Below are 15,034 nucleotides of genomic sequence, written 5' to 3'. Positions count from 1 at the left end.
GGTACAGCCAATGTGGGGACAATGAGTGGGAGAAGTCAGGAAGTGGTGGAAATATTAAAAAGGAGAGAGGTGGAGACAAGATAGAAAGACAATTGTAGGAGACGAGACAGAAGTGAAGAGGTTACGACAATTGGCACAAGACAGGAAAAGTACAAGTTATTTTGGTCAGGAGGGGGAAGAGGCTTCAGGGGTTGATGGTGTGCTGGTTTTAGGAAAGTTTTGTCTGAGTTTTTTTTCAGGAAAATGTCAAGAAAATTATTTTCACAGAAAGTTTTGGAAGTGTCGAGATACAGCACTAGAATCAGGAAAATTACGCTGATGAATTAAGTGTCAGCTTATGCACCACAAGTAAACTTAGATTTGGGGAGAATTAGAGGGTGTGATGCAAAAAGTAGATGTTTCTGAGAAGTTAATACAAGGTGTGGACCTAAATGGGTTAAAAAGGTGGATTGGAGAGTGTACATGTGGGCTTTGGGTATGGAGAATATACAGCAGGTGAATGTATATTAGAAATGGCAGAAGCAATGGAGAGGTGTGTACTTCAGACATGCTTTAAGAAAAGAGCAGAACAGCTCGTAACATCCATGAATGGAGAGTGAAAGTCATGAATTGCTGATCTGGAAGGACAGTCTGAGTCAAACCACCTGGCATTATTTCAATGGCATGACAGGGTCTCAAACTCAAGACCCAAAGATCTTAAACCAGCCACCTTAAGCCAACACCAGGCTTAGGAGGCACATGGTATGACTACAGGAAATGTACAAAAGGAGAGGGAAATGTGGTGGTGAAGTGTTAATGTTCAGGAAGCAATAGCTAAGAAGAAGAATGCATACAGTGGCCCCTCCATTGAATGCATACAGTGAAAGTATTCACCCTCTCCAAAGTTTTCACATTTTGATGCCACCTGAACTTATTTCATGATGCTTTCAAATCAAACTTAAAGTGTAGAGTCTTCACAAACTTCTCCAAAGTAATAAAGCTTTAAAATGCAGATAAATGTGAATAAGTTACATTAACAGAGAAAATCAGATGATTCTCAGTTGCATAAGTATTCAAACCCTTTGACTAATTAACCCTAAATCGCTTCAGGAGCAATTTATTTGTTTGAAAGGTTACAAAATAAGTGCAATAGGTTTCACCTGTATGTAATCAGTGGTTTAACTTTAAAATTAAGCTCCCCCACTTATCTAACGAGTTTTAAGGTGCAACTCACCTGGCCAACCAACAAGGCAAACATGAAGACCAAGGAGCATTCTAAGGAGGTCAGACATAAAGTGGTAGAGAAGCACCATTCAGGAGAGGGTTATAATATTTCATAGTCGCTCATTATCCCTTTGAGTACGGTGAAATCCATCAATCCACTGTGAAGAAGTGGAAGGCGTATCATACCACCGAGACTCTACCCAGATCAGGTCGCTCATCCAAACTCAGTAGCCGGGCAGCAGGAAACTTGTTTTGGATGTTGTTGTAAATCCAACAATGACTGAAAGATCTGCAAGGCTCTATGGGAGTCAGTGACCATCAATCAACAATATACTGTTCCCTTCACAAAGTTGGCCTCTATTGACAGGAGGCAAGAAAGAAGCCATTACTGAGAAATACCCATCTAAAAGCTCGCATGAAGTTTGCGAAAAAGCATCATAATGATGCTGTAGGCATGTGGAGAAAAGTTATGTGTGTCAGACAAGGCAAAAATTGAACTTTTTGGTCTAAATTTGAAGCGTTACGTCTGACGCAAGCCTAACATTGCATATCACCCAGTTAACACAATCCCTACTGTCAAGCATGGTGGTGGCAGCATCATCTTATGGGGCTGCTTTTCATCAGCAGGGACTGGCAAGCTTGTGCAGGAAGAGAAAGGAACAGATGGATAGAGAGGAATATAAGTGCTTAAATAAGGAAGCTAAGAAAGAAGTAACTAAAGTAAAAAATAGAGAATATGAAGAGTGGGGCTTAAAGAGCTTAAACACGGCAAAGGAAGAAACAAGATACTCATGGCAGGTAGATGGGTGATGTAGGATAGAAAGGATGTTCTCGGAATACATTGGTTGAAGAGAATGAATAGAAAAGTTGTAGTTAGAAAAAAGGAAGTTGAAAGTGGTGAAGGAGAAGGGAAGGAGAGTGGGAAATGGCCCTGTGTGACTTGTGGCAAAGGAGTAGGGTCACATTGTGTTCAATGTGAGTCTTCATGGAAGTTTGGGAATAGTGGCTAGCAGTTTCGGATGTAAAACATTAATGGGTGAAAATCGAGATGCAGAGAACATGGGGCTAGTGGATATGGGATTTGATGTTTTAAGCTGGAAAATGAGTTTTAAGAGTTTTTGTTACTTGTGAGATATGTTCGATTCAGATGGTGGTGCGAAGGTAGATGTGAGAAAAAGGATCAGGGTAGCAAGAAAGACGTGGAGTTAACACACAAAAATATCCCAAGTGAAGTAAAACGTAGAGTATATTTAACCTGTATTAGACCCATTTTAATGAATGGTAGTGAGACATGGGGAATGAGGGTGGAAGATGAGAGAAGAACAGATGACAGAGCTAAGGATGAGATGGATGTGGATGCATGGGGTAACAAGGATAAGCAGAGTATGTGGATATAAGAGACTCAAAGCTGATAGTACCGGTACTGAGGAAGAGTTTGGAAAGAAGTCTAAGGTGGTTTGAGTGTGTGGTGTGAAAGAGAGAAGATGAGTCTGTCAAGAATGTCACCAGTTTAGTAGTTGTGGGGAAAGGACCAAGAGGTAGACTGGAAAAGACCTGGAAGGATGTGATCAGTGGAGACATGCAGTTGTTGTTGTTAATGGAGGAGGAGGATTTTTGACTGGACTAAGTGGAAAGGGGCCATCAGCTAACAAAACCTCCTATAGTAGTAATAGTAGGAGTAGGAGTAGTAGTAGTAGTAGTAGTAGTAGTAGTAGTAGTAGTAGTAGTAGTAGTAGTATCATAAATTGGGGTGAAGTTGAACACTTTTTGAAGTTTTTTTGGTTTTGTTTTCTTTTCCATAATTTGAAGAACTTAAACAAAATAAATGTGTGGTATAACTGGCTTTAAATCTCCTCCATGGTGTGACCTTTCCCACACCCCAATTTGGTGATCATCAGATATGTGGTTGATGGGTTTTTCATTTTTGATATTCATGCGTTCCAAGTCACCTCGTGCTTGGGGCATGTTTGAACACTTAATGATTCAAAAGGTTTGAACACCTATCAGGTGATGATATTCAAAGTCTTACTCTAATTTGAGGGGGGGGGGGAAGGGGGGGAGCTTTTAACTGTCTAGGAGTTTTTTAAAAACAGATACATTTATGCAAAAAAAAAATCCGAATGAACCTTTTAACAAGTATTCAAAGTCACCCCACTTTATGGTAGTAGTAGATTTTTTTTATAGAAGTCTGTTTCCCTTTATGATGATTAATCTGGTGTTTTGATTTTTTTTTTTTATGGCGTTTTTTCATTCCCCTCAACAGCTGCTCACAGCAAGTGGTGATGGCACGTGTGCTTTATGGGATGTGGAAAGTGGGCAGCTACTCCAGAGTTTCCATGGTCATGGAGCAGATGTTTTGTGCCTTGATCTTGCCCCATCTGAAACTGGAAATACTTTTATATCGGGGGTGAGAAATGTGACAACCATAAACAAAAAGAGACATGTAAAGTAAAAATCAGCAATGTAGGTAAAGTGAGTTGAAGTGTATGGTGCTCAGCTGATTTGCTCAATATGAATTTGTGGGCCAAAATGGAGCTTGAGCAACACAGCATGACAGCTGGGGTTGTTTTCCCAATCCATTCACAGATTCTCATGAATTTCATCATTAATTATACCAGTGGGCACTCCTACCCTCCGAGCGGAGTTCCCGTCTCAGCCCACCTTTGGTGGGCAATGTGCTGCGGCACATTACTGGAAATGCACTTTATAATTTGTGTCATTTTTGAAAGAAATTTTTGTTGGTCACAACTTATCATACTCCACAACATAAGATAAAGGAAGATGATTTGTAATACCGGCTACCATGAAAGGTGGCGCTATTTCCGCAACATGTCCATTTTGAAGTTTCGGTGACATCCACTTTTTCTCCATGATAGTGTTACGGTTTCCGCGCGACCCTCCTGCCCTTACCAAGGGGAGATTAAGCCCCTTGTTCTTTTTGGGTCGGCGCAACCGAGAGACTTGAATCGCCCCTCCCGGGCAAACGCAAGGTAGGGTTTCGGGACAATTATCGCACGTACCTAAATACCTGACATGCATTTTTCGTAATCGTGAGCCACGCGTAATTTGAGTACACCGAGCGGATTGCGTACCACGTGGTCCGTGCAGTTACCTTTGGTATTGGAACCCGATTAGAGCGGTTTTATTCGTACCACGCTAAGTCAATGATGGAAATGACGGGGACGATCGAATGGAAGGAAGAATACAGGTTTAATTATTATTCACACTATTAAGTACAAGGATCGGTAGAAAGCAGAGACACAGAGCAGTCTTATACAGTCTTAAGTTAACCACGGGCCCGATCAAACTCGCAGGGGGAAATGAAGGTAGGATGATGTTCACGCGCTGAATTGGGCTCCGCCCGGCGTGGCTCTCCCCGGTCACAGCACGTCCGTCGATGAAGGCAAGCAGGCGGCGGAAGGGATCCTTGCAGTGCGTCTCTCGAACAAAGGGCAGAGCAGGCAGGCGGGAGGGAAATGTACGCGTCTCTCGCCAGGCTTGGCGGTTTTCCACAGCGTGATTAATTACCGGCGCGCTCTCACTCGCGTAACCCAATAGAGGCTCTGCCTCAAGCTCAACTGAGCGTTTAAGTTGTAAGAACGCTTTATAACTCGGTTCATGCGCGTCTTCTCTCTGAGCTCGTTCAACAAGCGCCTCTCCGCAGAACTCAACTCTCACAAGTGCCTCTCCCACCAGAACTTGGTTTAGCTCACCTCTCGCAGAACTCCAGTGGGGGCTTCGCGCAACGGGTTATATTGCCAACCCCCTTAGCTCTCTCGAATGTTCTAACCACGCCTTGTGACGCAGTGCAGCAGCCACTCCCTTCGAGCCCTGATTGGCGGCTCGCTCTTACCGTCGGCTTCTCCTCCACCTTCCTTCGGTCTTGCCTCGACTTGCCAGGCCTGCCTTGTGTTAATTTGCGCCAAAAGCCAAAGGCGGCATAAGGCAATGAAAGGACCTAACTTTCATTATTCTACTCAACGCAAGACTAACACAGGAAATGGACTATGCTTCCACATACTAAGAAATAACTGAACTACCACGAGGCTACGTGTTGTAGTGTGACTAAACTATGAGGGGGAAAATTAACCTTTATTGTACAAACTCAAAACCGCAACAATAGTAAGATTGTGGTTTTGCTTTTCTCTCTCTACTGCTCAATGCCCTTTCGATCCCTTTCCTATAATGTTGTCACTTGACTGCAGTCAGCCCAAGGGGCGTTCAGTAGGCTAAGCTATGTAAGGAAGACAGTGAAACAGTGTCTCTAGGTGGGCACCATGCCCCAATCACAGAGCAGAATGAATGACTCTGTTGCCCAAATGATGGAGGCTGGAAATGACACATGGACATCAGATCACAATATAACACCTGTTTACCAAAATAGATGTCTTTACTATCATTATATAGTTAAAGACCCAAGCTAGAATTCAGTTGTAATTATACTCTGCAAAACAAGCCTTACTGATATTACCATGTCAACCTTTTCCACTTGCATGGACAAGACTTAACTCGAGACTTAATGACACCATGCTCAAAAATGGCGATACACTCAGAACTATAGGTTTTTCTGGGGTTTTCTCCATATATCATTAAAAGTCAAAACCAACTGAATACCAGGACAATACTAACAGCCAAGGAGGAATTTGCAGACTTAAATTCAAAAATACATTAAATTGATCCTTGTGCTGGAATTCATTATAAAAAAACAATAATTGTATGATTGTGCACAACTAAAAGTTCATCTTGAGTACTTTGTAGCCTTTAAAAGAAGTATGTTACATTTTGCCATTCAAATTGGTGTCGTCTCATCTAGACATATTTGGGGATTTGTTTGCTCTTTATATATCTATATTCAGGTTTTTAAATTTTGTTTATGGTTATTGAAGTTTTACAAGCAGTGTGTGTTGTACTTAGGGCTGTGACAAGAAAGCTCTGGTGTGGGATATACGAACTGGACAATGTGTTCAATGCTTCGAGACACACGAATCGGATATAAACAGCGTACGGTGAGAAAAACACAAAAGCAAGGGCTCGGAAGGTTATTCATGCCAGCACTACAATATAGAATAGTAACAGGACAAAGATATGTGGAAGGTAATTGATGAAATGTTTGTACTCTTTTCAGATTCTATCCCAGCGGAGATGCTTTTGCCACTGGTTCTGATGATGCCACGGTCTGTACTAGTATACATGTACACCTACTTTCAGGGAGCACAGTTGGCTTAACTGGGGATGGGGAGATATTCACAAATGGGGCTATCCATGCTATGCCAATGGCTGTGCACTCACTCTCTGAGGGAGGGGGATGGCGGTAGCGGTCTCAGCTGTGTGGCTCGTAATTCCAGGCTGAATTAATGTGCTAGTACACCCGTTCCCTACAGGGGTGGTAGGACGGGTCATTCCTCTCTGGGATATATAGATTACAGTAGATCTATGGCCCGGTCTCAATAACATTGTAGGCGGGTGTTTATTTATCAGGTTTCTTGTAGAGAGCTCGCCTAGTGGTTTAAGCATTCGAGCAAGCGCTCCGTTCAAAACCGTTGGCAAGGAATGGCAACCTTGGCAAGGAAGCTAGAGCTGCCTTGTAACTGAACACATCCTGGGTTTCTTCCCTTTCAGTTTAATGTTAAACAGCATTCGTGACTGTTTCACATGTAATCAATCATACGTGTTTATGGTTTATAATAGTTTTACTTCTGGTAGGTGTGCTCCCACAAAAACGGCACGATAATCTATTTATACACGTTAACATGGCTTTTGTTCAAGGAGGAAACACCCCTTGGGGAGGGAGGATATTATTCGTACAAATTTTGTTTTGTAATAACATTACCCATCTAAAATCAAAATATCATCAAATAGTTACCTAACAACTCGGCATAGCCTGGTGTTGGCTTAGCGGTTAGGGTGCTGGCTTGGGATCCGAGGATCCTGAGTTTGAATCCCGGTCGATCGCTGAATTAATGCCAGGGGGGTTGACTCAGCCTGTCATCCTTCCGAGGTCGGCAAATTGAGCACCAGCTTGCTGGGATGAATGATCCCGGCGTGTACCCCGATTTAGAATAGGTACACCATATCCCTGCGCATCGTAAGAGGCGACTAAGGGTTGGCGTCAGGAAGGGCATCCGGCCATAAAAACATTGTTTCAAACAGGGAACCATGATTGTCATGGGGCCCGCAAGGCTAACCCCTGCTCTAGCGGAGAAAAATGGCCTTAAAAGGATCATTCATTCTATTCAATAACATTAATACTATGGTATTATCATTAGTTTTGTTATTATAAGCGTCCTTGGAAAAACGCCACGATAAAGCTATCTTAACGCGGATTTACACCTTAACACGCAACCCCAGTGCCAGGGAAAACCCCCTTGGTGGAGAAAACTCCCTTGGTGAGGGGGGAGGGGGGCAATTAATTCGCTACAACCTTCATTGTTTGACCCTTATTTTCCCCGTCATGTTTGGTTGAAATTGGATAAGTAACAACCGAAGGTATCATGGTCAAAAATCGTCAGACAGACAGACACCAAATTGCGTATTTTAGTATGATAGTTAGCGAATGTCTCACTCTGGGGATTCCAGGCTGGGAATGACTGATGGCTGGGCACACTCTGAGCCGTGAGTCACCAAGAGGTGCTATCGTACCATTATATAAGCATCCCCTGGTCCATGCTGCAAGTATCTTGAGCATGCGCCGTCGAGTGTGAGGTGGGATGAAAGATCAATGGGGGGTGATTTAAGATGCACACTGATGGGAGATGGTAAAAGAGACAAACATGAGGATAACGGTGACAGGAAATCTAACTAAACATCCGAATCTGGTCGATCCTTTACAAACATGGGGGGTTTACAAACACTTATGCTGACACTCATTAAGATATAGCTACTGAATAATTAATGCTTCATTGACCCCCAAGTCATTTTCATAACAATGTGACGTGCCACTTAACAAAGGGGTTCAGGCTTGTAAAACCGAAACGAGACAATAACCATGGAGAGACTATGGAGTCAGGGTCATTCTGTGGGAAGAAGGATTCTGTTAAGCAGAAGACAGCCCAGACATTCACGAGGACATGAATTTGACAATACACCACATCAAGGTATGGTAAAGAATGGAAAATTGGATGAAAACACAACCAATACCACATAACGATAACACAAAGTCTGTAGGTGGGCACCGCGTACCGACAGATCTGGTCTGGAAAACTTAGCTTTGATGAACCACAAGGAGGAAGGCATGAGCTAACGTCCAACGCACTCAGACCCGGAACCGCAAGTCAATTGAACCGTCATTGAAATCGAGTCACACACATCTACATTGAAAAAAAAGGATTTTCCTGAATTGGTTTCGCCTGTAGTCGTTACGCAGAAGAAAACAGTGATGTCATCAAATTCCACCTGATGACTGGAATGCACAAACCACAATCCACCAAAGAACCGCCACCTGCTCTGGTTTTTTGCCTCCCAAATTGATACAAACTGTGGGTGACAGTTGTTACAAAAAGTAGGGACTCTGAGAAATCGAATAAGCTAATAAATTAAAAACCCTCCATATTTGCTGACTGCCCAAATACTTTTACATAGTATATAGCCAGATTTTACTTGTCTTATTGTCAATACATTATCCTTTTTGAATCTCTGTCTGAGTCTCTATATCGATGTAAATGTGATCCCATGTTGTGAAGCCATATTTGATTCAAACAAGATTAACACATGACGCATATCAAGAGAAATACACATGAGCACATATAAATTATTCCGTAAGAAATCATTCGGTTCGTTCGAAAGAAATTAATTTTTCTAAATTAAGAGTGAGAGGAGAGTGAGAGGGGTGGGGAATTAATTTTTCTAAATTTTTCTAATTTTTTCTAATTTTTTCTTATTCAGCTTTCAATGGCTAATGATAATTACTTGTTGAGTTTGATGCATCTTGGGGCATGAGAAGAATAGATATTCTGTTAATGACAGAATTTATTTTTTCTGCTTCATTTCACCCTTTGCACTTCTCACAGTGTCGTCTCTATGATCTGAGAGCTGATCGGGAGGTGGCAATATACTCCAAGGAAAGCATCATTTTTGGGGCATCGAGTGTCGATTTTTCTCTCAGTGGTACGTTCATCAAAAAACTCCAATGTACCTTTTCCTCTCTCTTACCTCCTTTCCTTTTTCTCCATTTCTTATTTAGTGAGCACGATTATTCTTGAAGCATTGATGCAATTACAGCTTGTTTTGAAATTCGAGGGAAGCTGTGAAAAACGAGAAAGTTTACACATTGTTACAATTTAAGTCTGCTTTCATGACTTCATTTTGATCAGCTTATTTTCTTGGTCATGCATGGAACCGTTTGTTTTGTAATTTGTTAATTGTGTGGGCCTTCTGCTTGGTGATACTTCTAATTTAGTAGCAGCTGAAGTTAACATTCTGTTTGCGATGTTTCTAGACACATATACACTTGAGGTTTTATTGTACAAGCGAGGTACCCGTGCTACACACAGGTGGGGAGCCGAAAGCAAACGAACAATACGGAAACAGTGAATGCTAAACAATGGAACCAATAAATTCCAAATCTGCATATGGCGACTCGCAAAAGTCACAGTTAGAAAGTAGAAACCCTCACGTAATTTCCTCATTAATTGGAACTCAATATCTCTATTTTCATTCCAAACAGCATAACTCCAATCACAAATTAAATAGCATTAGGATAAAAAATAAACTTTTACCAACACTCATGACATCAACAAATATTTAAATCGGTGCTGATGTTACATCCGGATATGGAGCTGTTCCATACGGTTGGAAATTGAAAATTATAATTATTGTATTCACTCAATTCCAAACAGGATAACTCCAATCACAAATTAAATAGCATTAATATAAAAAATAAACTTTTACCAACACTCGTGACATCAACAAATATTTAAATCCGTGCTGACGTTACATCCGGATATGGAGCAGTTCCGTACGGTTGAAAATTCTAAATCATAATTGTATTTACTCAATTCCAAACAGCGTAATTCCAATCATAAATTGATACTACAATAAAATACTGTGTTAAATGATGATTGTATTAAGATATTATCAAACCAACTCATTGCCGTCATCTGTTCACTTCCGGATTCGGGACAGGCTCATAATCTAGTCAAATTCAAAATCACAATTTTATTAAGGAATTTATGAAACCTCCTACCTACCTTACACCATCTGCTGGAAGCCCAAAACGTTTCACAGGATGTTTGGTGGGTCTAGCCCCAAAACTGAGGGAGTAGTTTGGGGACGGACAGACGGACAGACACTCCTGTTTTATCTATCTATAATTCCAGTAATCTCTGTGTGTCTGTCTGTCTGTTTGTATGTATGCGACCGCTGTTTCTCGACAACTACCGGTCCGATATACTTGAAACTTGCCAGGTATATTGCTGGGGACCCGAGGATGTGCCTTTTCAAGGTTTGAAATTAATCGGACAAGTGGTTCCCAAGGTATGGTCACCGTACTCGCAAGCCGTTCACTTTGGCTTTGCGAATGGACCAAACCATTTCATGTAAATAGAGGGGGGGGGTTCGCAAGCCGTTCGCTTTGGCTTTGCGAATGGACCAAACCATTTCATGTAAATAGAGGGGGGGGTTCGCAAGCCGTTCGCTTTGGCTTTGCGAATGGACCAAACCATTTCATGTAAATAGAGGGGGGGGGGTTCTGTGGTCGTTACTGCCACGTGGTTTCAAAGTTTTTTTTTGTTGTTGTTGTTTGCACGCATGTTTTTTTGCACGCACGTACGGGCAAGCACGTACGGGCGTGCCCGTACGTGCGGGCACGCCCTAGTAATATAGATACTAGGAAATGCCACTTGTCGCTTTGCTGATGGGAATGCTAAGAGTGGGGTGGAGGGAGAACAATAGAGGGGTGGAGAGTGAGAGGGGTGGGGAAGAGAGAGGGATCAGTGTAGGGGTCACTCGTACCGGACTGGACCATCAACACCTTCAGACTGTTACAGAGAAATTTATTGAAGTACATGCATGGGGAGAGAAAGCAATTACGCAAGCCGTTATTACGTACGTAAACCCTCTCAGATCTCTCTGGAGAGCAGTCAACAAGTGTTCCGTATTTATAGCAATTCAAAGAGCGGCCTACGAGCTGAAAGAACAGCCGAAAGCAAGGAGATAAAGAGTGGTTCAAGGAGCGGCCAACCGCCCCTCCCTGCCACGCAAGCAGAAAACAAGCCATGGGAAAGAAAAAGGAGTCAAGCACACAAGATTACAGTTTGCCCAACAGATTATCTCAACAGCTGCCAAGAATTCCAAGAACAAGTCACTGCCTCAATCCCTCGTTCTACCTGGCAACAGTAGTTCTCTAACTCACAAAGGAATACATGTTTAAAAGAAATACATTGAAATCCCACATCAGCAATTCTTAGGTATGAAGCTGTATCGTACAGAAATCATTACAAGCTGTTCCAAGGCAAGGATTTTTATGTTAAGCTGAAACAAAATGGCGGATTACAAAACCTGCGAGGAAAACATGCATTGACCAAGGGTAAGCCTGTTTTTGGTTTTGATTTAATAAGCCTGTTAATTATCTTCAAAGGGGTTGCTTAACTTTACCCAAACACCTGGTTTTCATTCATGCACTCCCGTGAAGTTCCTTTCGTATGCATGCAAAGTTTCGGGTTGCTAAGTTTCATGGTTTTGGAGTTATGGAGGAGACACACTGACAGACACACTGACACACTCTCTCTTTTTTTATTATAGATGTGGAAAGATATTCTACAGCATAACAGCTTTGATAGTTAAGGTCATTATTTATCAATAACTTTATGATGTTGATAAGTATAATGTATATAACACACAATAATTTCCAATGAGATTTGATTCTATTGATTTGAAACTTTTTCCAATCCCGATGATTGTCTTTGTCATTACCTTCTAGAAGCATGTCTGATCTTCTTTGGTGAAGGCAATTAAATACTTTCTTTTTTATCCTTGGCCTCTCCCATAGGCCGCTTGCTCTTTGTTGGCTATAACGACTATACTATCAACGTGTGGGATGTACTCAAAGGCACTCGCGTTGCTATCCTTTTTGGCCACGAGAACCGTGTCAGTTGCGTTCGTGTGTCCCCTGATGGCACAGCCTTCTGCTCAGCTTCCTGGGACCACACACTGAAGGTGGGTTTATTTTGTTTTAAAAGGATATATGACACACAAAATAATTCCTGTGTTGTCATGTAATAATATATGGACCTGGTGTACCTAAATATTTGGAGCTTCAATGTTATTGGTAAAACTTACACCAAATAAGCATTTTATAATGTGACAACTTAAAGCATATTTAAATGTTCTGATGCAGCACTTGCTGGTGGTTTGAATAACCGTTTTTTAAAATCATTTCACATTTTAACACTCGCATCTCTAAATCATTTACACACTAATTGCAGTACATATTGCTAAATACGAGTGAGATAAAATGTAAAAACATAGTTTACTCTCGTGTTAAAAATGAGTGTTAATTTGTAAACTCTTCTTCTTACTCAAATTCAGTGTTATAAAGTCATTAAAATCATAAAGTAAAGTGTAACTTCAAAATTATTTTGTTCCTCAATTGGAATTTACTTATTATAAGTAACTTTCATAGACACTTGGTCCTAGGTTAACGTCTTGGTTACGTTCATGAAAACCAAAAACCACAACGTTGATTGAAACACGTTAAATAGATCAATTTATCCCATAAGAAATAAAATATATAGGTGTGAGGTTGGGGAGAGGAGGAGTTATGGGGAGGGGTGTGATGGGTTGTCTAAACTCTAAAGAACACAATGTCCACTGTCATGCCATCATTTAGTTGGCCCATATTTTACCACCAATGGTAAAGCACCAGATTTTATTACCAATGGAAAAGCACCAAGCACCAGTACTTATATAAGCCTGGTTTTGGTGTAACAGTTACCTAATTTAACAGTTACCTTAATGTGGCTGGCTTAATGTAGGGTCTTGAGTTTGATCCCCTACCATTCCGTTAAATAAGACCCGTTGGGTTAACTCTGCTTGTCATCCTTCCGAGGTCGGCAAAATGAGTAGCAGCTTACTGGTAATGGGGGCACTGCATCAGCGGCACAGATGCATTCCTAGCAATGATGCAACCAGCAGTCACAGGCTGCATAGAAAATAATAATAAAAAAAAGGAATTTATTTCATGCAACAGTTACCTCCGCCACAGAAGGTGGATGGAGGTTATGTTTTCACCCCTGTCTGTCTGTTTGTCTGTCTGTCTGTGAACAAAATATCTCAAAAAGTTGTGGACGGATTCGGACGAAATTTGGCAAAGAGGTAGGTAGTGTTGAAGGCACAATAATTATCTATTATATAGGTACAATAATTATCAGACGAGTTGTTGAATTTCACTGCTTTAACAAGTGCCCAGAAAATGGCTGTCTAAGTTGGTTGCAAGATGGACTCACAGCTTTAAAACCTCTTCAGAAAAACTCTCCTGCAGACATTTCTGGAAATCTGTCATAGATTAAATCACCAGTCAAATCACCAGCGTCTAAAGCAAACTGTTTTCTGTTTAATAAAGATGCTGTTGTTAAAGGTGAACACAGCACCTTTTAACGTTGATGGAATTTCCCTTCCTCTGCCACAGATCTGGGCCTAAACCTGAAGTTGCATGGCCATCACAAGTATTACGTATCCAGAACAGCACTGTGTTGTATGTTGCACTAATCCTATCAATCTCCAATTCTTCCTTTGTGGCTACATATAAGTTTATGAAAACCATAACGATCACTTCATAAGAGTGAATCTCAGCACTGCTTCGTAATGCAGATCAAGCTTGATAATGATCACCTTGTAGATGATCTTCACTCCCACTATTGCACTCCACTGTCTTCACAACATTTTTCGTCTTTAAAATTTCAAGAATTGCAGAAAGCTAAAAGTTTGTGAATAGAAAAGTGATTTTGCTGTGCTTTGAGGAACCCTTTGAAATGTACTATTGATACTGGAGAGTTACCAGGAACCACATTTAAATGCTATTGTGTGTTTATTTATTAATACAATTACATTAATGGAAACATGTAATGTTTTGTGTCAGTGATTGTTGTATAATTATAGTGAAGTCATATCAGAGGACAAATCAAAATTGGCAATATTTTGCTTCTTTTGTGTGACCTTTGCTGATGCGTCTTTGAATATGCAGATCGATGATCAAATCACATCAGAGTAAATTTCGACATTCAATTTCATTAAACGTCATATTAAACTCACTTCAAATGTATATGTCAAGAATACTTATTCCAAATGAAGAAAAATTATGCATGAATTTTAAAGAAAAATTGCTTCTTACAAGTTGTAGGGAAATGCTTGGGTGGATTTTTAAGCCGCTGGTCACCATGGAGGGAAATCATTCATATTATAACGTGACGAGGGACATTATATAACATTGTAAAAAAAAAAAAACAAGCAAAACCAAGTGGCTAAATAAACCAAAAGTCCTTTGGGTTTTCCAAAAAAAAAAAAAAATTCACATTCATGCGAGTATAATTTGATAAATGCACCCACCACCAGATGGGGTTGTGAAGTCAACGCAAACGTAATGACAGATCAAGTGATATAAACAAAACATCCACTGCAGGTATTCTTGTGCTGGAATTCTGGGACAGTTGTGATCCACCAATGGTCCAAATTATGTCTCCTTCCTTGAGCTATCTTTCGAAAGGAACTGCACTCAACACAAAATAAGGGAATTGGGAAAAAAGAATGCAAAACTGCTCGACTTCACCATGTTCACTTGTTTTGTTTTTCTCTACAAGATCGAGGGTCATGGAATAGCCAGGATGAGTTATTATTATTA

The 15,034-nt window shown here is 40.9% G+C and overlaps 2 protein-coding genes across 9 annotated transcripts in view; one reads left to right on the top strand and one right to left on the bottom strand.

Moving 5' to 3' along the window:
- Positions 1 to 14,259, top strand: part of GNB5 (G protein subunit beta 5) — a 51,019-nt gene extending 36,760 nt beyond the window's left edge. The window contains exons 7-12 of one of the 2 annotated variants that reach the window (XM_068112805.2): positions 3,467 to 3,610; positions 6,118 to 6,209; positions 6,329 to 6,377; positions 9,210 to 9,306; positions 12,188 to 12,354; positions 13,826 to 14,259. In XM_068112805.2, coding sequence (XP_067968906.1) covers positions 3,467 to 3,610; positions 6,118 to 6,209; positions 6,329 to 6,377; positions 9,210 to 9,306; positions 12,188 to 12,354; positions 13,826 to 13,837 — 561 coding nt within the window. In that variant the 3' untranslated portion in view covers positions 13,838 to 14,259. Of the gene's footprint in view, positions 1 to 3,466; positions 3,611 to 6,117; positions 6,210 to 6,328; positions 6,378 to 9,209; positions 9,307 to 12,187; positions 12,418 to 13,825 lie in introns of those variants that run through there. The other variant, XM_068112804.2, reaches the window with a different exon arrangement.
- Positions 12,559 to 15,034, bottom strand: part of LOC137424912 (uncharacterized) — a 130,427-nt gene continuing 127,951 nt past the window's right edge. For 4 of the 7 annotated variants that reach the window (XM_068112807.2, XM_078776078.1, XM_078776079.1 and 1 more), the window contains one exon: positions 14,209 to 14,902. The gene's annotated coding sequence lies outside the window, so the exon portion shown is untranslated. Of the gene's footprint in view, positions 14,903 to 15,034 lie in introns of all 7 variants that reach the window. The other 3 variants (XM_068112809.2, XM_078776080.1, XM_078776077.1) reach the window with 2 other exon arrangements.

The sequence above is a fragment of the Myxine glutinosa genome, chromosome 4, assembly GCF_964187855.1.
Source record: "Myxine glutinosa chromosome 4, kmMyxGlut1.1, whole genome shotgun sequence".
Classification (NCBI taxonomy): domain Eukaryota; kingdom Metazoa; phylum Chordata; class Myxini; order Myxiniformes; family Myxinidae; genus Myxine; species Myxine glutinosa.
Note: the sequence above shows the minus strand (reverse complement) of the source record. Positions and strands in the feature narration are given on the sequence as shown.